Below are 23,558 nucleotides of genomic sequence, written 5' to 3'. Positions count from 1 at the left end.
CGTAACGCGCCCTCTGTTGAGAGAATGTTGACTTTGTACTGATTACCATCATTAATTAACTCGTCCTCCTTTGAGAATAGTAGCACTTCGCGTTTTATGAATCAGTCCACTTAACGAATGCGACGTGACCTGATTCGCTCCGTAGAAAAAAATATTGATCATAAGCGTGTCAAAACAATAAGCATGTGATTGCAGTATAAAACAATAAGCGTGTGATTGCAGTATAAAACAATAAGCATGTGATTGCAGTATAAAACAATAAGCATGTGATTGCAGTATAAAATAAGCATGTGATTGCAGTATATATACGTTTGTAGATTTAGAGCCATCCTTTTCTTGTACTCATTTTATTTATGTAAAATTTTTCCGATTGCCCTGAGGAAGGGACAGGTCGTCCCGAAATTTTGTCAATCAAATCGTTTGTGTCATTGGTATTTTAGTGCTTTATATTTTTTTTTCATATTAGACAGATAACCATGCTGGCATTTTATGGATCCGACAGAGGTATATGGTGTTGTTAGAGTCCAGTGTTCTCTCTCTCTCTCTCTCTCTCTCTCTCTCTCTATATATATATATATAACTATAACACGTTTTATGATGTTCAAAATCCGCGCGACGTGCAAATCGGAGTAGCAGGCATAGCTATTGTTATCAATTAATCTAAGGTGAGAACCTCGTAAGTTGTAAGAACTTGTGTTCAAACCTTTTGTATATTATATATGCAATAAAATATGTTCAAACCAACTATAACACGTTTTATGATGTTCAAAATCCGCGCGACGTGCAAATCGGAGTAGCAGGCATAGCTAGTCTAACAATTAATCGGCATTTAAATGAGTTAATCAAGGAACATATCAGAATGGACAAGAGGCAATGGATCAACATATCTTAACTGAGGGTAAAGAAGCTGCGGAAATGTAACATATTTAAAAAAAAAAAAAAACCACTCTGTAACCTCACCAAAGTACCGAGCAATGAAAAACGGAAGAGTTAGATCACGTCTCGTTGACAGGCGCGTCTCGTTTGATCTGAAAATCCGCGCCTGTCAACTCGACGTGATCCGATTCTTATATTATGTTATATACGTATTTAAAAACCTTTCGGATTTGCAATCCATTTTTAAAATACAGTTTTATTAAACCAATGCAATGAGTATTTTACAGATACTCATGTATATGCAATAATCTACAAAAGTTATGTACAACACATGTATTGCCACAGGCATAACTACAGTATCCATAACAGCATTCAAAATATCAAACATTGATCAAATTATCACCCAAATATTTGTTAGTATCAACATTCAAAGCATGTTTAAATCACAAAATTATCATTTGAGCAAGAACATTTGAATGCCTCATTTCATTAAGTCGTTCAGCTATACATATCAAGTCAGTCATGTTTTAATTCATCTATCAAAACGTAAAAATTTGAAGTTCCGAATGTTTCATTGAATTCACATCCTAAAAAATGTGAGCCACAGAAGTTCTCACACTTCACTAGAACCAAATACGTTTCTTTTATTTTTGCTGATAGAATCCTGCGAATCGCATCTAGAATGTAAATCAACAGGTAGAGAAGAAATGGAAATTTTTCGCTTAGTAGAGAAGTTTTGAATGTCTTCGTAACACGAACGTCTGCGTAGAGATTCACTAGAGATTGAAAGTCCTGCCTTTAAGTCAGTTGGCTGAAGTTGTATGGTATAGTTATAGGCAGGCACTGAAAAGGAACGGATAGTCTTTTGCTTTTTCTTGCCTGTGTTGGACACTTTCGGCGTCTGTCAAAAGAAACCATTATGTAGCGTTAATTTTCTTTCAAATACATTTACATTGGAACAGAAACTGCTTTTTTGGCAATTTTTAATCAACTATTGAAATAAAGGAACAGAAATTTTATACGAGATATTCACCACAAACAAGCAACTGGTAATTAGTCATGTATCATAAAGTTATGGGAAAAATAGGTGTACATATGTATATTAGTCAGAAACATACAACTATTGAACTTGTCGAGCAGCCCCCGGGAAACCAAAGTTTATGGGTTCCGGGATGGGGGAGTATGGTTGCAAATCTGAAAATGACGGAAGGGCACCACCAGGAGTGGAGCCTGGGGCTTAATTTGACATGTGTATAGGTCAATACGATAATTTAGTTACCTGAGAAGCACAATATTCACCAAGCCAGGAGGGAGGGGTGTATATTGTATTTCGAAGCTAGCTAAAGCATCGTATGACATAGTTAATGTCAATATTGTTTTATTATTTGATTGAATAATTAAAACATCAAACTGACTACTAAAGCTTAGGAACAAAACCTGGTCAGCCATTAACTGCCTACCTAACATGGCTACGTCAACAAACGAAATCATTTAAAGCTAGGAGTTCTCGGTGGCATGGGGCTTTAATGAATATTTGAAGATATGTTTGGCCACAAGTATAATAGGAAAACGTGTTAGAAATTTTTTTAATATTACATTTTATGAGACGAAAATACATGAGGCCCCAATCGTGCGCATTTTTGTGCGCCGTAAATCGAAGGTTGTTTTTTTTTTATAAGGGGTGGATCTGTAGCTCTCTGAACTGTCCCAATATTTTCTCAGAGAGCTACAGCTAAGCGAAAGGTAGAAACATCTAACGACCCAGATAGCTGTAAGTGATGACGTCATTAAGTGAATTTGCCTGGTGGGCATCCTGTCTGAATATCGACATGAATTATCACAAAATCATATCGTTTCAATCAAACTGTACGCAAATATTGATAAATGATACTTAAAGTGAAGCGTTTACATTAGTTAACTTTCCATTTTAATTATTTCAAGAACACAAAAGAAGGTAGTCATAATCGACAGCTAGATCTCCAAAACAAACTCGCCGTTTGTAAAGTCGACTATTTCTTCGGGTAGATATACTATAGGGCCGGAATCTTAATAATTTCTATAACTAATGAGACACGGTTTTCTACTCACGAGTAGAAGTAATCGTTAACAAACAGTGAAGAGGTTGCGCTAATTGGTACTAGTAAGGGTACACACCCGCTCTCCTTCTTTGTTTATACTGGATCCCGGCAGTAGTTCATCTAACCACTTTAACTCGTGCTGCGTGAAGATGAAGTCCAGTGCCTTTCTTTGAAAACATATCGCCAGGACCTAGTATGAATAAAAATAATTTCAACACATGGTAAAGACAACAGGTTCTAACAAAAACCCAGCCATAGTCATTTTTCTGGACGCGGATTTTTACGGACGGAGCACATGTTGGCGATTTATTATTTTGGTATTGAATAAATAAACTTAACATTTTGACAGCTTTTGTTGCCTGTGCACAACCTTGATATTTTATTCGAAGTATTGTACGTGAATTTTAAGTTTCTTTTAAAATGCATATTGATTTGTTTTCATTACATTTGATCCCCTACCCCCTAGAGACAAATTAGACAGTTATGCAATAATCATTTTACTCATTAAAACCCATCTTTACCGTTAAAATTTTAAAGTATGACAGCTTAATGAATTTACGATTGCTTTGTTCTTTTGAATCACTGCGAAGTGTTTACCTTTTGAAATTTATTTAGAAAGCTTAATGTTCTCAAATCCTAGGTTCATCAAGCAGACCAATGGGAAACTTAATTTGCTCTTTAAATCTTACTTACAAAGGACTTTTACCAAGTTTCGTATTAAAACCCCCCACCAAATCTACAGTGTACATGTAATTTGAGTACAGTACATGTTTATATATTGTACGAATGAACAGTTTGACAAATGTCTCGAGGATGTAATTTTTGGTAATTAAAAACTTTAAAATTAAAATGAGCTGATCAAAAAAACACACCATGATAGGAAAGGCAATGCTTATGGATTTGACGCTTTTAACTGCCCACAGGGAGGCCAGGCAAACAACCTGAATCCCAGTGTAAAGATGGACCTTAGTCAAAGGAACATGGCGAAGGAACTTATAATCTGGCTGGTATTTCTGTGGCATGAATATGGTTAAAATTCGCTGGATCATCTGAAATTTAAACAAAACAAAAACATTTAGGCTTCATATCTATCGACTTTATCGAAAATTAAAAAAAGAAAACTGTTAAATACATTTAGGAAATTGTCGATTCTGCATCGAAATAACTATATTACCTGCATTCCACTAAGAGCTGATGCCCCCATATAGAAGAAGACACCATATAGAACTGGCATCGGGATGTGCTGGAAAAGACATTATTTTCACAGTTGAAAATATCGAAAATAAATTGTAAATCAACAGTAGCCAATGACGATTTAAACATTGCTGCGGAGCGACTACGCAAGAATGTATTCTTTTTTAAATTAAAGCACAAATCAAACTTTACTAAAAGATTACATGGTGATTTCTAAAGCAAATAAATAATGAATGAAACTATGAATAAAAGATAATCTTTCTTAGATGTTTGTCATTTCCCACAAGAACCTTAACTGTTGAATAACCACGGGAAAGTATTAGAATACAAATCGACTCGTAAAGCGAAATAAAGAATACATCAAAGTTATGAATGATTATATAATGAAGTATTGCAACCAACACTGGTGTGTGATTCTGTCATGAACTACATGTACTGAACCCGACCCTGATGAATGGTCGAAATTAGACATGCCTTGGTGTACACTACTGTAATATTGAACCAATTTTTTCATTTTCACAGCTGAGGACATCAGTTTATTAGGTACTAATATACATGATTATATCACAAGAGATACAGAATGTGACAATCAAGGAAGTCCCCCCCCCCCTCTTAAAGACAGAATAAGTAGGGAGAATACCTTTAAAATTGCAGGTGGAGAGAGCTATCAATTACACATAGTAACCCACCTTACAAATTCACAAAATATTGCCACGTCCTTTCTATAAAACATGACCTAAAATGTATTAGAATTAATTAAGTCACAAACTTTATAGTTGTTTAGCGTCAGTTATCGCGATTTTCAATGAAAGATTGTAAATGAAAAGAAAATGATTCTCATACAGACAAGACTTGAAATAGAGGTATATCATTCTGTAAACAAGATGTGTTCGTGAAACACTGATGTCCCTGTATGGCCAAACTCGAATATGAGTTTTAAACATAAGAGACATTACCACAAGGATTAGACGTGGGGAGTATGGAAGTCCTAGCACTAACCGTTCAAACGTTATAGACAAGGTTAAAGTTTACAAAAGAAGGTCAATCCTGCATTATAAAATTCACACGGTCAAAAATGTTGGTACCAAAGGAAATGAATACACATGTGAAATGTGAAAGTCCTTATCACCATCTATTCAGAAGTTATGGCCAAGGTTAAAGTTTTAGTGACAAGCAGACGGAAGAATACCCATTACCGTGGAATAAAAACGTATTAGACCATTGCTCTTAAAAGTAAACACTTACTCATTGGTTGTAAGAAAGGGATGAGAGTAGTTTTACAGTACAAAACTATCTAATACCGTTTACGAATTGTGACCTTCACCTTTCGTTTTTGATCTCACAATCAATAGGGATCTTTCATATGATTCATCACATTGAGCGTCATTGCACAAGATTGGAGAAAAATAAAGTTATTATCCTATACCAGTTGATGTAATACATGAATATCTGACCTTGGTATTTTACCTTTTGACCTCAAAATCAATAGTTATCTTCTTAAAGTCAGTTATTGTATGAAATTTCATTACAAAAGTTTATTCATTTTCTGAGATAAAATCTGGAAACGAAAGTGTGACAGACAGAATGACGGACAGAGACACACCCAAATTAATCTTCCCCACTTTTTGCTATAAACGGGGGACAAAAAATAGGTTAGAAAAGCTAGTTTTACCTGTAACACTGATGTAATAAGAACAGCCAGGCCGCTAAACAAACCCACCAGAAGGGCAGTTACTCGTTGTTCTCTGTAGAAAAGCAAAACATACGAAATTATTTAAACATACAATTTCAACCATCACAACCAATCAAAATTCACATAAGTCAATTTATTTAAAAGATATTTTTATCGCACTTTGTCCATTTCTCTTAGTTTTTGTATATACTGTACATGGGAAAACACATGTATTTGAGGGTAGTCTTATTTGCGGTTGAAAAAATGTAATTGCCGTGTGTGGTGTTGGTTTTTGATATCGGCAGACGATAGAGAATATTTCCGACTGAATTATTCCGCATATGTAAATATTACATAGCAGAAGTGACATACGTCCGAATATGACGACCAAGAACAGTTCAGAAAGTAGCAACGGTTCTCTGGGGACTCTTCATACTGTTAGGATTTAAATTAGATAAACTTTGAACTTAGCAAAATTGACAGTTTTCAGGACTTTTTGGCCGTCTTTGCAGCTATTGAATTGAAAATGTATGCATGAATTCATATCAATGGGTTACAGATCAAGATTGAGTTTGAGTTTTCTTGACATAGTTTTGGAAGAATTATGAACCTTGACGGTAGCAAATTTCAGGGAGTTGACAGTTTTCTGGTATTTAACACAGCAAATATTCGCATGAAAAATTCTTAGAAATCAATACAGAAAAATATCATGAAATGAAAAGAAATCATTAGCTGTATTAGAAACTATAATAATTTACTATCAAAGCATGAAATGCTGTTTTCAAAAACAAATTATACTTTTATAGGTAAAGTAGAAAATGCTTTTCATGTCATAAAATCGCCTTCTGCAAATAAATCCACGTTTACTTTCAAAAGTTCTACTTATATTTTCTCCTATATATAACTCAAATAACTCGGAGAAAAATATTGCTGTGATTATAAGCAAGTTTCAAATGATGAAGACAAAGGCCTGCATTGATTATTTATTTTGCCATGTCCTCAGAAATGAAGCGATCAGTCACGAATGACGAAAGAGTCTAAATTCTGGGCACTTTGAGTTTTCTTAGACAAAACATCAAAAGTAAGCTGTACACTGAATGCGCTTGAGAACTAACTTTCATCAATATGACGTTCTGGTAATACATGTACATTATTACTTCAGTATACTTTGAGGTAATGAAATACCGTCGTTGCAATGGTTACATGTTTCTCATCATCAACTCCATTTAAAACATTAATCATTAATGATCAGTGCTATTGCAGTCATTAGTTAATTGTTTTACCGTTCAGGACCATGTTTTACAAAAGAACTTACGACTAAGATTAAAAATATTACATAGTTTTAAACATTCATCAACTAAATACATTTTGTGAAATTGCTTTCGTTTGCTACAATGAATGCATGTTTGTCGCAAACTAGTTCTATCCGGTTTTTTAAACCACCAACCACTCTGCGTATATGTAGCGTCGTCAAGGTCAAAGGGTGCATTGGCTGTTTCGTTGAAAGTAACAAAATGGTCAACGATATGATATTTAAGTACTTAAATCTAGTTTATATTTTTGAAAAATTCATATAAATATAAACAATAAAACGCCTTGCTTACGCAGGTTATGAATATTTTCTGCAGTGCTAGCTACATGTACCTTCATCATTCAAAAACAACAATGAATGCCTTTTATTGTATAAGTGTTTCCACAGGAATAGATCTAGTATGGATAAGTTTGTAAAACACATATGCCCCCATGGTGCAAAATTGAAAAGGGTTATACACATGCATAATTTAATTGATAGTAGTTTCACCAATTCAAAATCTTGAGCAGACAATATCTTCCTATGTCACGAGTGGATTGACCATGTGACCTAAACATCAAAAGGAGTCATCTACTCCTTATGTTGTACCAGTGTACCAAGTTTGGTGTCAATCAAGCAAATAATTCTAAAAATATAGGAGACAATATATTACTATGTCCAGTTCAACCATTGACCTTTGACCATGTTACCTCAAAATCAATAGGGGTCATCTTCTTCTGAAGATATACCATTGTACCAAGTTTGATGTCTGTCAAGCAAAGGATCTCAAGATATTGAACGAACAGAATATTCCTATGTCCAGTTTGACCCTTGACCTTTGACCATGTGATCTCAAAATCAATAGGGGTCATCTTCTCCTGAAGATGTACCAGTGTGCCAAGTTTGATGTCTGTCAAGCAAAGGGTTCTCAAGATATTGGGCAGACAGTATATTCCTATGTCCAGTTTGACCTTTGACCATGTGATCTCAAAATCAATAGGGGTCATCTTCTCCTGAAGATGTACCAGTGTACCAAGTTTGATGTCTGTCAAGCAAAGGGTTCTCAAGATATTGAGCGGACAGTATATTCCTATGTCCAGAGTAGATTGACCCTTAAAACAATAGGGGTCCTCTTCTACTCATAACCAACCCACATATGAAATATCATTATCATCAAGTGAATGGTTCTCAAGATATTGAGCGGACAACATGTGGTCTACCGACCGACCGACAGGTGCAAACCAATATGCCCCTCTTCTTTGAAAGGGGGGGGGGGCATAGAAATTAAGGGCATTTGATACAAACAAAACCCTGGATGTATGAGTTGATACATAATTTTGGGTAGATAGAAAAAGTTCGTGAAAAATAAGGGATTTGTAATTTGTAATTTTTCCATGCTGTTCAAAAATGTAAATATATTACCCCTCCCTCTGTACTTCTAACTCTACCCCCCCCCCCCCCTCCTGTTTTGGACTTAGCTCATAAATCATGGGAATAAATTACATTCCATACGGTAAACTGTATTAATTTATTTTAAAAACATACATAGCTTTCGTTTCCATGAACGTTAAAAAAAAAGTTGTTTCTTTCAGCAAGTACCGTTAAAAACGACTACATTGTATTATCATATTAGCGAGTTACCTCTCTTATCAGAGGGCCGATGTTCCTTAATCTGTGTATATATATATATATATGAGTGTATAGGATATACTACTACACACTACACGGTTATAATACACTAGATGTTAGAGTGTGTAACTGTAATCACATTGATTTATTTCATTCATTGTTTTTTCTATGGAATATTCATTGTACATTGGGCCAATGACCGTTGAGTTGAATGCAAAATAATCAATGCACTCTAAGTTCGCGGTTTTAGTCTCTAGTGAAAATAGCAAAAATATGGTTTATACAAAATATTACAGTTTGAGGTTCTTGCAGAAATATGAAATATTAGAAAGAGTAAAATGTCTGGACAGTAATGCAGTGAATAAATAAACAGATCTAAATGCAAGGTGTCAGTGAATGCGCTGTTTCTGAAATTTGAAATAAATTACGAAATAATACGAACCTGACGCCGAGAAAAGTTGGTTTCTCACCAGGTGCGGTACACTCAGACTCCTTTCGTAAACTCATCACGTGAGCAATGGCAGTAACTGTCGCGGCCACAAACCATGGCAACCCCAGGAAGGAGAGGAGTGTAATCAGGACAGCCACAACCAGTAAGTCTAAGTGGTAACCCCCTCCTTTCTAGTAAAAGAAACAAGGTTCACATAAACAGCATTCAAACTAACTAGTAATGTACTGATACAGTATATTTCTCAATAGGGTGGGGTAGACCTTTGGCTTGTGTTCTTCCCTCCAGAAATAGTTACCTTTACCTTGTTTTCTTCCGTCCAGAAATATTTACCTTTAGCTTGTTTTCTTTCCTATTGACAATGACGGATGTGATCTGCTGATCCAAGAAAATGAGAATCGACGCGAGAATAGCTGGAATGACGGACGCCGGAATAAGCCACCACGGATTCTTGTCACTGATAGGATTGATGATCCAGCCTCGGTCTGGTCTGGTCGGCTAAGGATAGATTTGGAAATAATAGCAATAGCGCATTTTAAATGTGTAACTTCGATTGCTTTTTATTTAATAATTAACAATATAATATCTGTGAAAACTTACCTTAAACTCTGAGGGAACAGTGAGTTTCGGAGTGGGGATCCCAAGCAAAATATCCACCAATACCATGACTATAATTGCGATTAGTACACCAAAATCTCCAACCGTGTTTCTGACCTAAGAGAAGAAAATATTTAAAATACATAGTCAATACCAGATAATCAAGCCCAATAACAACAGTGTGCAATAATTTGATTTCAAATATCTTACAAAATTTGGGAAAAATCCAGAATTTCTAAATATCTTCACTCCAAAAGCAACGGTAAATGTCCCTAAAAACAGGAGAACGCTAAAGAAGAAGACATCGGGTACGAAATCCCCGGGGTGGCAGTCTCTCCCTCCAAGAAACCCTCCGTTCTCCGTACAGTTGTTTAGTCCCCACGTCTTTGTGAAGGGGACTGTACTCGCTGTGGTTTGAAATTCACTGCTCGGTGTCGTCTGCAAGGATCTCACGTGACGGGAGGTTATGTCGTCATGTTCAAATTGCGTATCATTTAGGAAAATGCAAAAACAGTCTTGTAGTTGCTTACTTTTTGAATGTAATTCAACAGGAGCAACATGCTCAATTTCAATCAGTTTCTTAAATGCTTCAAAAATAAAAATGAAAGCAATTAAGCATGCGAAGGACTCTTCCGTGAATCGGGTAATGTATCGAACAAGGGAACTAAGATCAAAGGCCACGATAATGACCAGCAACAAGGCCGTCCAGAGTCCGACCCAAATCCGTAGGGACATGAAGTCCCATTGGTATTCTCTGTAAAATCAAGAAAAAAAGGTATAGAGTAATCGATATATTCAATCAAGCCGTATACATGTTTTCAATCGAAACATGTCCGAAATATCTCAGGTTCAGCATACGACTTTCTAGAAATATCAAAATATGCGAAACGGGTCATTCTATTTTCTATTATACGTGCGTTAAGTGAATGGCATGCCGACTACATACTTGCAGAAATTAAACAATATTGTTTCCAAAACTAGCATAGGTCCTGTGCTACCGAGGATGTTCATTGGTTGTCCAGAGAATAATGCAAAAATAACCCCTGTCACTGCTGCCGCGAGGATGCACTCCATTGTACCCTGTAGACAGAGGAACGACATGAAACAATAATGTACTTGATAATCGTGTAAAAATATACTTGCTCTTTTGCAAGTCTATGTAAATATGTAAAAGCAAGCCAGCAATAGCAATTACATGTATTGTGCGCTGTAATATTGCAAATAATTTTGAGATATATTTCATGTTTTTATTTTTTTTTTACAAAGAGAAAAAGTCTTCAAATTGTTTGGATATGTTTAAGGATTGTCGGGTGAGATGATTAACTACATTTACAAAGTGTGATAATATGCATAACAGCGTAGCCACTATGCCTGAATTATTTCGCTTTTCCATAGTAGTTAATCACCTCACATACCCGACAAACTAGGCAGTGATTCCTTACATTTATATTTGAAATAAAAATGAAACTAGGAAGAATTGTTTTAACACATTAAAACTGATGTGTCCCCTTCCAGTTTCCAACGTTTCATTTTATAGGAATAATCTTTAAAGTGGAAAATTAAGAGTTACCGTACATAACAATAACCTATATATGTGTTTCAACAAAGGAACAGTGTTGTAAACATATGATAGTAAATTAAACTTACCAACATATCAAAGGCCTATGTCAAAAGACAAAAAATACCCCCCAAATTCTATCATTTGACCTTTAGATAAAAGGTCAAGATCAAATGTCATCCAAAATGGCACGCGACACACTGGCTTATCATTGTTTACCCACATACCAAATATCAAAGGCCTATGTCAAAAGACAAAAAGTTATGGTCCAAATAAATACCCCAAAAATCATCATTTAACCTTTACTTAAAAGGTCATGGTCAAACAAATGACACGCGACACTCTGTCTTATCAAAGTCCTATATCAAAAGACAAAAACGTTATGGTCCGGACAGAAGAATTCACATTAAAACAACATGTCCCCCTTCTGGGAAATATAGACATAAATATGTCAAAATATTGAAATACACATGGCATTCACAGTCCCCGCCCACTGATGTTTCGTTTGGGATGAACTGAGAAATTTACATTCAGTTATAAGTTATAGGGAAATTAACACTTTTGAGCTTCATAGGGTTATCACAGTTGGAAATATAACCATTTAGATATAGCTGTTTATTCAAAGTAAATGGTCGGCTTAAATAAGTGTGTTAAGCTTTATTTCATTTGCTGATCAATAAGTAAGAATTGTTCTCTGAAATTTAACACAATAGGTTGCATTTTGGTTTCTTCTGATAGTGATCTTCTTCACTATACTAACCATATACTGCTCTGTTGCTACTCCCAAAAGACCTCCAAACGTCACATTGGGTGTCAGTGTGGCTAAAAATAGGTACACGAAAGAAGCGAAACACTGTATATGGATTGCGTCAGTGAAATCGCTGCTGTACCACTTCCATTTCCGCTTGACGTCTTGTATCAATCCGCCGAACAATCTATAATGACATCAATATGTATATCAGTGGTGGAAATGAATTAGCCGGCGTCCGTCACTGTATACACGAACAGCCCATAAAAGCACCGCGGACATGGAGGAGAGCTGTTTGATACTTCAGAAGCATGTTGTAAGATCATGTTCTATACAAGCAAGAACATCATGAACGAAATTGTCTACACGATTTTCTGATTTAGTCTTGTTTTCATTTCTTAAAGTTTTATTGGAAATTTCTTGTGTTATGCTGTTTATTCATCAGGGTTTTGATTTCATAAACATAATTGATTGCCATTTATAGACAGAAAATGCAGAAGACAGACAAGCAAACATGAATTTCTGTCACCTTTGATCCCTTTTTCAGATCGATAAAGATTTAACAATTGCCTTTACAAATTCCGTGAATTCTATAATGATACTTTATCGGTTGTTTATTGCTTTTCACAGAAACATTTTAATTCACATATTTTTAGAAAGGAAACTGTTTGTTTTTTAAAACATACAATGGCTTGATATATATTCATTAAGGACTATATCTATAACGTTTACCAAACCTACACCTGTTAAAAAATAAATAATGCATACATGTAGCTAAAGCCGCATCAGATCTAAAATTAAACAAATTATTTAATCATGTATATGGGAATTTTAAAAATATCATATACCTAGTATTACTGTTTCTAACTATCAAACTAAATTTGGTTGATTGTATCTTGTTTAACGTCCCTCTCGGGAATTTTTCACTCATATGGAGACGTCACCATTGCCGGTGAAGGGCTTCAAATTCTAGGCCTGTCCTCGGCGCTTACAGCCATTGCTCAGTGAGGGTTCTTTAGCGTGCCACACCCACTGTGACACGGACATCCGTTTTTAAGGTCATCTCCGAGGACCCGTGACATTCACACTTGATGCCGAGAGTTTGACGATGGAACTGTCACTACCTGTTTTAACGACTTACAAATGTAGGTCTGTCGCCGCCGGGATTCGAACCCCGACCTTCCGCATGCGGAGCGAACGCTCTACCTCTAGACCATAGCGACAGTCTCAAACTAAAAAAACCTGAATAGCCATCCTCATTCTATAGAGCTTTACATATATATATAGTATCCTAATACATTCCAATGTCACCAAACCAACAAATATTACTGGATAACATATATATACTAATACTACAGCGATCAATCTCATAACTCCTATAAGGAATGCAAAATTAAAAGTTGGGCAAATACGGATCCCTGGACCCACCAGATGTGAGATTAGGTGTCTAGGAGGAGTCATCATCTCTGTCGACCGGTCACACGTGAACCCTATATCTCGATCGGTTAAATGGAGTAATCCGCAGTCAAAATCAGTGTGTAAAGAACAACGTAACAATTGGTATGAAACACGTCAGACAGCATTTGACCCAATGCGAGATTGTATTGACGAACTACATCGTCATATCGACCATAGAATTTAAAAGGACCGTTTTCATATCATTTTCCATATTTAAAACTCCACATTCTTACCGCGATTTCATCCTTACAGTAAATGACATAAAAATTCGCGGAGAGTCGATTCAGATCCGCTACACTTGTTCTAGTTGCCCTTTTGTATACAGTATTAACCTTAAGACTTTCTCGATAGTGTACAGAAACAGCATAATCGTCTCATACAAGAGTAGAAACTCCCTCACGTTCGCACATCTCACCATCCTGTTCATCTCATACAACAGTAGGGACTCACTCACGTTTACATATCTCACCTTCCTGTTCGTCTCATACAACAGTAGAAACTTCCTCACGTTCACACATCTCAACTTCCTGTTCATCTCATACAAGAGTAGAAAGTCCCTCACGTTTACACATCTCACCTTCCTGTTCATCTCATACAACAGTAGGAACTCCCTCACGTTCACACATCTCATCTTCCTGTTCATCTCATACAACAGTAGAAACTCCCTCACGTTCACACATCTCACCTTCCTGTTCGTCTCATACAACAGTAGAAACTCCCTCACGTTTACACATCTCACCTTCCTGTTCGTCTCATACAACAGTAGAAACTCCCTCACGTTCACACATCTCATCTTCCTGTTCGTCTCATACAACAGTAGAAACTTCCTCACGTTCACACATCTCAACTTCCTGTTCATCTCATACAAGAGTAGAAACTCCCTCACGTTCACACATCTCACCTTCCTGTTCATCTCATACAACAGTAGGAACTCCCTCACGTTCACACATCTCATCTTCCTGTTCATCTCATACAACAGTAGAAACTCCCTCACGTTCACACATCTCACCTTCCTGTTCGTCTCATACAACAGTAGAAACTCCCTCACGTTTACACATCTCACCTTCCTGTTCGTCTCATACAACAGTAGAAACTCCCTCACGTTTACACATCTCACCTTCCTGTTCGTCTCATACAACAGTAGAAACTCCCTCACGTTCGCACATCTCACCTTCCTGTTCATCTCATACAACAGTAGAAACTCCCTCACGTTTACACATCTCACCTTCCTGTTCGTCTCATACAACAGTAGAAACTCCCTCACGTTCACACATCTCAACTTCCTGTTCGTCTCATACAACAGTAGAAACTCCCTCACGTTCACACATCTCAACTTCCTGTTCATCTCATACAACAGTAGAAACTCCCTCACGTTTACACATCTCACCTTCCTGTTCGTCTCATACAACAGTAGAAACTCCCTCACGTTCGCACATCTCACCTTCCTGTTCGTCTCATACAACAGTAGAAACTCCCTCACGTTTACATATCTCACCTTCCTGTTCGTCTCATACAAGAGTAGAAACTGCCTCACGTTCACACATCTCACCTTCCTGTTCGTCTCATACAAGAGTAGAAACTGCCTCACGTTCACACATCTCACCTTCCTGTTCGTCTCGTACAACAGTAGGAACTCCCTCACGTTCACACATCTCACCTTCCTGTTCATCTCATACAACAGTAGAAACTCCCTCACGTTTACACATCTCACCTTCCTGTTCATCTCATACAACAGTAGAAACTCCCTCACGTTTACACATCTCACCTTCTTGTTCGTCTCATACAACAGTAGAAACTCCCTCACGTTTACACATCTCACCTTCCTGTTCATCTCATACAACAGTAGGAACTCCCTCACGTTCGCACATCTCACCTTCCTGTTCATCTCATACAACAGTAGGAACTCCCTCACGTTTACACATCTCACCTTCCTGTTCATCTCATACAACAGTAGGAACTCCCTCACGTTTACACATCTCACCTTCCTGTTCGTCTCATACAACAGTAGGAACTCCCCCACGTTTACATATCTCACCTTCCTGTTCGTCTCATACAACAGTAGGAACTCCCTCACGTTTACACATCTCACCTTCCTGTTCGTCTCATACAACAGTAGGAACTCCCCCACGTTTACATATCTCACCTTCCTGTTCGTCTCATACAACAGTAGGAACTCCCCCACGTTTACATATCTCACCTTCCTGTTCGTCTCATACAACAGTAGGAACTCCCCCACGTTTACATATCTCACCTTCCTGTTCGTCTCATACAACAGTAGAAACTCCCTCACGTTCACACATCTCAACTTCCTGTTCATCTCATACAACAGTAGAAACTCCCTCACGTTCACACATCTCATCTTCCTGTTCATCTCATACAACAGTAGAAACTCCCTCACGTTTACATATCTCACCTTCCTGTTCGTTCCAGTGACGGGTCATGATGAGAGTCCTCCTCCACGGGTTTGTTGACTTTCTCAGTCACCTTTGCATTTGCCCTAGAATCCTTAAAGGAGACAACGCATGGTTCTAAACTCTTATCCCAGCAATAAAACAAATTATCAGAGATATCATAAGATATAGCTGTTGCCAGTTATTCTCGGGGCGGATAAACGTAGAACAAAACCGTGGTATGTGAGAATATCATTACCCAAGCTCAACCTTTTAACATGTTTCCATCCAGTAAGATCAAATCCAAGTATCTAAATTATTTCATTGCTATAATGTATTCCCACAACTATTTTACAAAATATGAACACAGACATTACTCACTTTTGACGGTAAAACTTCGGGGGGTTCGATTCGGTTATTTATGTCCCAGCACCCCGGTGGCAACACGGTCACGTGACTAGTAAAGTCCAAAACAGCCGATAATATTTCCACCTTGTTTGTTGATTTGTATGCCGCTTCCCGGAAAATCTAAACATCAGGTCAGATTATGAAACATTGAATATGATTTATTTATTTCTAAAAATCTAAATATCAGGTCAGATTATGAAACATTGAATATGATTTATTTATTTCTAAAAAATCTAAACATCAAGTCAGATTGTGAAACATTGAATATGATTTATTTATTTCTAAAAATCTAAACATCAGGTCAGATTATGAAACATTGAATATGATTTATTTATTTCTAAAAATCTAAACATCAGGTCAGATTGTGAAACATTGAATATGATTTATTTATTTCTAAAACGTATTTCTTCGTGTATCTATAACATCCTCGGATAATTTATTATAACTTCTTTTTACCTCGTCTGTCATGAGAGTTCCAAGACAACGTCCTATTTCCACTCCTACACCAACATCGTCAAGAGGCACTAAAAGGATGAACATAAAGCGGGTGGGCAAAGAAACCTCTGTGATTTTGCCGACATCCTTTGCCTCATTGAGTCTTACGAACGCACACAGTCTCCTGTTTTTGAGTTCCTCCACTTCTCCAACCATGATATTCAGTACTTCTGCGCCTTCAGGGATCTTTCGTTTGAATTTGTCATTCCGCTATTTGAAAATTGTATATGGTATCAATGTTTTTAATGATATTCTAAACGAAAACATGATATTTGAACATTTACCGGGAATCGGGAAAACTACCTCGAATCCAAAAGAAAGGAGTTCACTGGATGTGTCTTCAGATTCGTATCCCTCTGTAACACGGAAAAAGACAGTCGTTACTTTATAAACACATTCACAGTCTAAAAAATCAAATGCAACATTCATTGAATATCGCAAAATTTGAAAATAAAACAGGAAAATAAAAACATACAACAGGAGAGAGTTCGTTAGAATTTACTGAGACAGCGTGGACATACCGTTGACGTAACCATTTAAATTAGGCGCTGACACACTCTCCGACAGTTCATTGACGGGGTTTAGTTTAGTTTTAGAATCGGCTAGCCTCACTTTGCTTGTATGACGTTTTAGATATTTGCTCCTGACGTGTTGATGTTTGTGTTTCTTTAGTAGAAGGGCTCTCAGATGGTTCCAAAGGAGGCTGCTGACTGACCCCTCATTCTTCCACTCCTCCAGTACTTTGTCTAAGTACAAAACATGTCGATGCTTATAAGAATGTGAACAAAAGCAATTGTAACAACAACACTGTTACCAATAAAACTGTATTTCGGGAATCCTATCATAGTAATGCGAGGATAATCAAAATAATTGAGCTTCTTCATCACTTCCTTTATGCTACCAAAGCGATAGGGGAAGAATCTAAAATGCGGTAAAGCAAAGCATCAATCTACAACTTGAATTTCATTCGAATACAAAAGATACAATCATAGGTTAGCTATGAACTACATGTATCTGCGGATGAGAACGGGTGTAAACAAAGAGAGGTTGGGGTTTGTGGTATCTGGAGACTTTTGTTAAGGAAGCTTTTACTCGTGTAATCGAAATTCCTGAAAATGCATAAAATTTTCCATTTTGCTGTTCCCTACCTACAATATCGTACATGGATAGCGCCTCCATGTCTAGGATACAGGTATTGGAGGCCATCAGGGTATGTAACTCTGTCAGTGACTGCATATACAGAGACGAGACGTGGGGCTTAGACCATCGTTTTCCCTTCTCCTCCAGAACCTCCTCAAACTTCACCCATCTACAAATTTTAAAGATTTCTGACAGACACATGTAAGCATTATACCTGTCGACTTTACAATTGGTGTTAATGCTAAAAAAAAGAGCATTGAATTTCAGTATTACGTGTAAGAAATGTAGCCGTTTGCGCGTGGGGCTCGTACAATTGCCTTTATGGACTATATATCACAACGTTTTTGGATTGTTTTTAATCTAAATGTACTTCCACTGTCATTCAAGGACGCACCTGTAGGGGAATGGTGTTTAGGGTATTCCCCATAAAAGTTATTCAGAAATACCCTTACAAAATGGGAAATGTGAAACACGGAATGTCATATTCGAATACAGATTTTTTCTAGATTTTCAAAGTCAAAATATCGTTCAATGAATAAATCTTATCGAGTAAATTCAAAATGCTTATGGACAAACTTCCGTTTTTCTTGGGCGTTTGTCCGCCATATTACAGCCTAAGACTTTCTTCGTTATATGTTTACTAAAGGTTTCTGAAATAAATTGTTATTAAATGATACGGGAGTGAAATTTTTTTCCCAATTAATTCAACCGTCACTGAAAAAGGTCGTAAATTTCGACGAAACTTTGCTTTGCTTATCTTTTATTTTTTGTTCTCTACGAAACATCATGCAAAAAAGACTGCCTAATCAGTAATTTCAGAAATGGTGTAAAAGTTTCAGATTTGTCAAGAAAATGAATTGCTTCAAGGTGACTGAATAAGAGATGAGAGTTCTGTTTTCCATGTCTACTGGGCATTGAAGACCTTGACCAGTCAAACCAACATCAGTAGTGGTCAAAAGGATAAAAAAAAAAACGTTCATCATTCAACCACGAGGAAGTGAAGTCTACCTTCTGCAAAGCATATATACATGCATACTAAAATATGTTAATGAATCTTTCGTACATTCATTTGGGGAAAAAATCATGTAATTACAGAATACATTGGTAATGATATGTCTTATAGTTCATGCAGCATATCTCTTCTACGCCCCGGTCAGGCGATCTCTCTTCCCAGATGTTCATTAAAAATCATTTATTATTATTCTATTCTATATTTTTGTTCAGATCTGGAGATAAAGTGGATAAGTACATAATATAACCCATGGGAGAGATTGGGAACACAGATTTGTGACATGGGAGAGATTGGGAACACAGATTTGTGACATTTTGGAAATATGTGTGCATCCAAGTATATTAAAAGACATTTCTTGGAAAATTGAATAAAGATTAATTGTTTCCTTATAATACCAAGAAGAAATGATACAAATATACACGTGGTATTCACATGTGCAATATTTCTATTTCTCCTCTGTAAGCTCAATACATCATACTTCTAAGTAATTTCAAACTTCTTTCTTATGTTTTTTTTTCTGTATATTTTTACTACTTAAATTTTATTCATCAAATTATATCACTGCGTCTTTATAAGATTTTCCCTCCTCTTATTCAAGGGATAGGGAGATAGCCCAAAAATGTTTACGTCATCAGTCTAATAGTTCATGTACTTGTCAGAGTTTGACCTTAACGGTTTAAACCTTTCGTGTGGTGCTCAATTCTTCACGATTAGTGAGGAGACTTTACTCATCTACTAATGAGTAATTCGAACATTCGTGGGCACGCGCATCACAGTCATTGTGTAACATAATAATTGTCGGAGATGAGTAACAAAGAAGAACAAATAAATAAACAATCAAAATATGCCGAAAAAGAAGGGAAAAGTTACGCCTTGTTTAATTCTTTCATATATGTCGCATGTTACATGTATATCGATAGGGGGGGGGGGGGGCACTTCTGGTTGTGGGAACTGCCATTTCAGCATGTAAAATGGAATCAAAAGTTAAAGTTTCGCAGAAATCAGTAAAAGATTAATATATCTAATATCATATATAATATATTTTATTTCACCATATATATGTGTATGTTAAAATGTATTTTTAAATCATTTGGATAAAAATGTTATCATAAGATATATAACAGTGAATTTGTGTACCAAATGAGGTTTACAAACTTTAAAAACGAGAAAAGTATTAAAGAACATAAAAAATGCAATCAAAGTAACTTTTGATGCAATCCTTTAATTCTTTTGAACTTTGTGCATGAATAAGAAGACAATGAATTAGTCTCAACTGCAGACGATTGATCTGTAATTTACATGCACGTAGGCTCTACTCTCTAATTAAGGCCAACTTCAAGCATCTCCGAAAAATATTGAATATAGTTGTAATACTGTATGGATATACATTACGGGAGAAAGGGGAGAGAGTATTGAAAAGACTAAGTCTGCTGTCTGATCCCTTAATTCATCTAATTGACATAGTCTAAGATCAAATGTAAATTTATCGAGACGCAGTCCTGCCATTAACTTTTGAAGATTTCATCGTTTTGAAAAATATTTTCAATGCAAAGTATTGAGAGTCAGTTCAGCTATTTAGAATATATATGACATCAAAGTAGGAGACCCCCTATCGAGGTATTAATAGAAAACAGGAGATTCCCTACCGATGAAGCTCCTTCCAGACAAAGTCGTCGTTGTACTGTCTCAATATGTCCATTTGGCAGAAAATATCTCGAGGTTCGTGGCTATCCATAACCACCACGTCGTAGTCACATTTGGGTGTGTTTTCCGGTTCCTCCATATTATTCTTTCTCATCAAATCAATAAATGATTCTGAATTCTGTTGTCCTATCTTTAAAAATATCATTCATACACACCTTAGATTGAGAAAATAAATATTACACGTGGGAATTACGTAACTCAGCGGAATAAATCATTTAATAAACAAATCATTAATTACTCAATGTTCTTATCACGAAGAATAAAGTTCAAAAAGACAGTGTACCTCAATTAATACAAGTTGTGTTTCTAGTGATAGTTAAATCATTCTGTATGACTGAAACCACAATCCTTTAAATGTGAAAGTCCACTCCGTGGCGATGCAACAGGTAAATGATTATCTCACGTGCTACTTTTTGTTTATATACCTGAAGGGGAAAAAAAAGGGAGATACACGCAAACTTCAAAATCGAGGATCTTTGAACACTTTTTATAGAACCATCAATCACAGTTTAGCCAATTGTTGACGACTGTAAACAAATCTAGAAATGTTGCAATTTGTGTTTTTCTGTTTTCCGTATTGACACCTATCGTCATGGTTTTTTTTTTTTACATTTCAGAATTAAAATGTGTAAATGATAGCGTGACAGAAATGGTCAGTTACCGGTTATTTGATTATTTAATAGTTAAACAAAGGGGGCGTACAAACCTTAATTTCGTGTACTTTCATGTTGTTATTTCTTTTCACCTCATTCTTCAAAAGAAACAAATTCTGCGAAAAGCAATTATTCGATGTGCATGTATCGATGTCTATTGTCAGTGGTAAAAACGCTGTAAGAATCTCCTATTTCAAGTCACTTCACTTCACTATCATATTATGATATTTGTAATTATAATTTAAATTGTAAGTTGATGGGAACAGGTCGTGGTTAGGTTTATTCGTTAGGGTGCCAGGTTCAATTCCGGAACCGCATCACACCTAAGACCCCTAACATTGTTAGTGGTCATTCCTTCGCCTAGACGGTCCTTAAAAACGGAGGTCCCGCGTCACGGTTGCCGTTGGCACGATAAAGAACCCTCACTACTAAGGCCGTAAGTTTCATGCATTGGTCATTTTTTATTTTTTATTTATTTATTTTTTTTTTTGGTGCATTTGATTTAAAGCTTGTGACCTGTCCATACTTGATTGAAAAATTTTCGAATACGACGTAAAACAATATACAAACAAAATCAAATATAATTGCATAAAGAAAGGGTTTTTTTCTGCACTATACTCTACCTGCTATTGTGATTTCTCTGTGGAATCCCTGTTTGATTTTAGGTTTAAAAACCTAAAACCTTGCAGTATGTTGAAATGCAAAGTCGATATTCAGTTTTTGCTACTTGTCATATTTTAATTTTTATCTTTTTCAAATGTCAGATGTCCTTGATGCAGTAATTCACAGATATATCCTCACCAGGTGAAGTATTATTAATTAATTACAGAAATGCTTCACGACACAAGAGGAACGGAAGTCGCGTTCTCCCACAGGTCTGACGTATATTTATGTATATGGTAACTATGATAGGTTTCTTCGCCTTGTCATACCCCAACCTTCCTACAATCTATATCATAATGATATTTGATTTAAGAGAGTTTTCTGACGTCATACAAAAGGGGGTATAGGTGACACACGGGTTATACGAAATCAACATTATTTCAAGGACATTCTCTCTCTCTCTCACTCTCTCTCTCTCTCTCTCTCTCTCTCTCTCTCTCTCTCTGTGTGTGTGTGTGTGTGTAACGTTAAAAAGTAAATATTCTCCATATTCAAATAATTATGCAAAAAATATTTGGGTAATCTCCCAATTCCCCATATATTTTATTGACTTCAGACATATGCCAGACAGCTGCCTTTTCGGGCGGAAAAACGAAGAAAATCTTTATGTGGTGAAAGTTCTGGAGTGATTATCACCAATGGGAGTATTTCTAGTGCATTTCCAATCACAAAGAAACTTGTACATGTTTTCTTCAATCGTAAAAGTCCCTCAAAATACTGATCGAGAAAACGGAAAGTTTCAGATACGTCATTGAGCTTGAGTTTTTATTGAAAGTTTGAAAAATTTAAAAGCGCACAGTTAATTGTAAAAGTGCATGATGACATGAACAGAAGACCTCACACCTCGAATTTAGAATTCACATGAACAGGAATTTCACTATACTTTGCATCTTTTTATATACATGTATGCTACAACTTAAAATAATCGTAACCCAAATGGTAACCCATTCTCGTGTTATATATCAGTAGTTTCGGAACACTATCAACATATTTATAGATGTAGGTACCGGCCGGAGAATGGGGAGGGAGGAGATGAGGCACAGGGTGGAGGGGAGGGAGGGGCCACAGGGTGGGAGGAGGGAGGGGAGGGGCCACAGGGTGGGAGGGGGGAGGGGGAACAGGGTGGAGGGGAGGGAGGGGAGGGGCACAGAGTGGGAGGAGGAACAGGGAGGGAGAGGGAATGGGTAGAGAGGGGAGGAGGCACGGGGTGGAGGGGAGGAAGGGGACACAGTGTGGGAGGAGGGAGGGGAGGAGGAACAGGGAAGGAGAGGGAATGGGGAGAAGGGAGAAAAAGGGAGATCGTAGAAAGGATATATAAATAGAAAACATGGGGAGGGACTGGAGGAGGGAGAGGTGGAACCCCTACCTGTCCATTTCCGGTTTACGATATATCAGCAGAATACGGTGATCATGAAGAGTAAACTATTCTGCATTTTAACGCCTATTGTGTCAAACAGTTTTTCAGCACGTGTAAGGACTTATGACATGACTTAAAGACTTTATAGATGGCAGGGAGGAAATGGTCATATGTCTGTTTGCAGTGA

At 36.7% G+C, this 23,558-nt stretch overlaps 1 protein-coding gene across 2 annotated transcripts; it reads right to left on the bottom strand.

The window, feature by feature from the left end:
- Positions 1 to 1,116: 1,116 nt before the first annotated feature.
- Positions 1,117 to 22,485, bottom strand: LOC125681860 (electroneutral sodium bicarbonate exchanger 1-like). 2 transcript variants are annotated; one of them, XM_048922114.2, is made up of 20 exons: positions 21,405 to 22,485; positions 20,982 to 21,123; positions 20,641 to 20,828; positions 17,991 to 18,151; positions 17,364 to 17,588; positions 17,146 to 17,198; positions 16,804 to 17,052; positions 16,321 to 16,467; positions 15,963 to 16,054; positions 12,104 to 12,278; positions 10,732 to 10,865; positions 9,996 to 10,539; positions 9,789 to 9,902; positions 9,522 to 9,686; positions 9,183 to 9,361; positions 5,821 to 5,893; positions 4,129 to 4,197; positions 3,827 to 4,003; positions 3,031 to 3,144; positions 1,117 to 1,777 (listed from the first exon to the last, which is right to left on the bottom strand). In XM_048922114.2, the coding sequence occupies exons 3-20, from the start codon at positions 20,790 to 20,792 to the stop codon at positions 1,490 to 1,492; spliced, it is 3,111 nt and encodes a 1,036-aa protein (XP_048778071.2). In that variant the 5' UTR covers positions 20,793 to 20,828; positions 20,982 to 21,123; positions 21,405 to 22,485; the 3' UTR covers positions 1,117 to 1,489. The 2 variants fall into 2 exon arrangements, with proteins under 2 accessions (XP_048778071.2, XP_056012276.1); XM_056156301.1 differs by having other exon boundaries at positions 20,982 to 22,485.
- Positions 22,486 to 23,558: the final 1,073 nt, after the last annotated feature.

This window comes from Ostrea edulis, chromosome 2, assembly GCF_947568905.1.
Source record: "Ostrea edulis chromosome 2, xbOstEdul1.1, whole genome shotgun sequence".
Lineage (NCBI taxonomy): Eukaryota > Metazoa > Mollusca > Bivalvia > Ostreida > Ostreidae > Ostrea > Ostrea edulis.
The sequence above is the reverse complement of the archived record's forward strand: the minus strand, read 5'-3'. Positions and strand labels throughout refer to the sequence as shown.

Bases quoted from the DNA above. Each gene is read 5' to 3' on its own strand.
- LOC125681860 (XM_056156301.1), bottom strand. From the start codon at position 20,792: ATGAGAAAGAATAATATGGAGGAACCGGAAAACACACCCAAATGTGAC. The intron at 17,589-17,990 runs GTAGGGAACAGC...TTTTGTACTTAG, and splicing joins ATCCATGTACGATATTGTAG to ACAAAGTACTGGAGGAGTGG. The intron at 12,279-15,962 runs GTGAGATATGTA...ATGTCATTATAG, and splicing joins TCACTGGAACGAACAGGAAG to ATTGTTCGGCGGATTGATAC.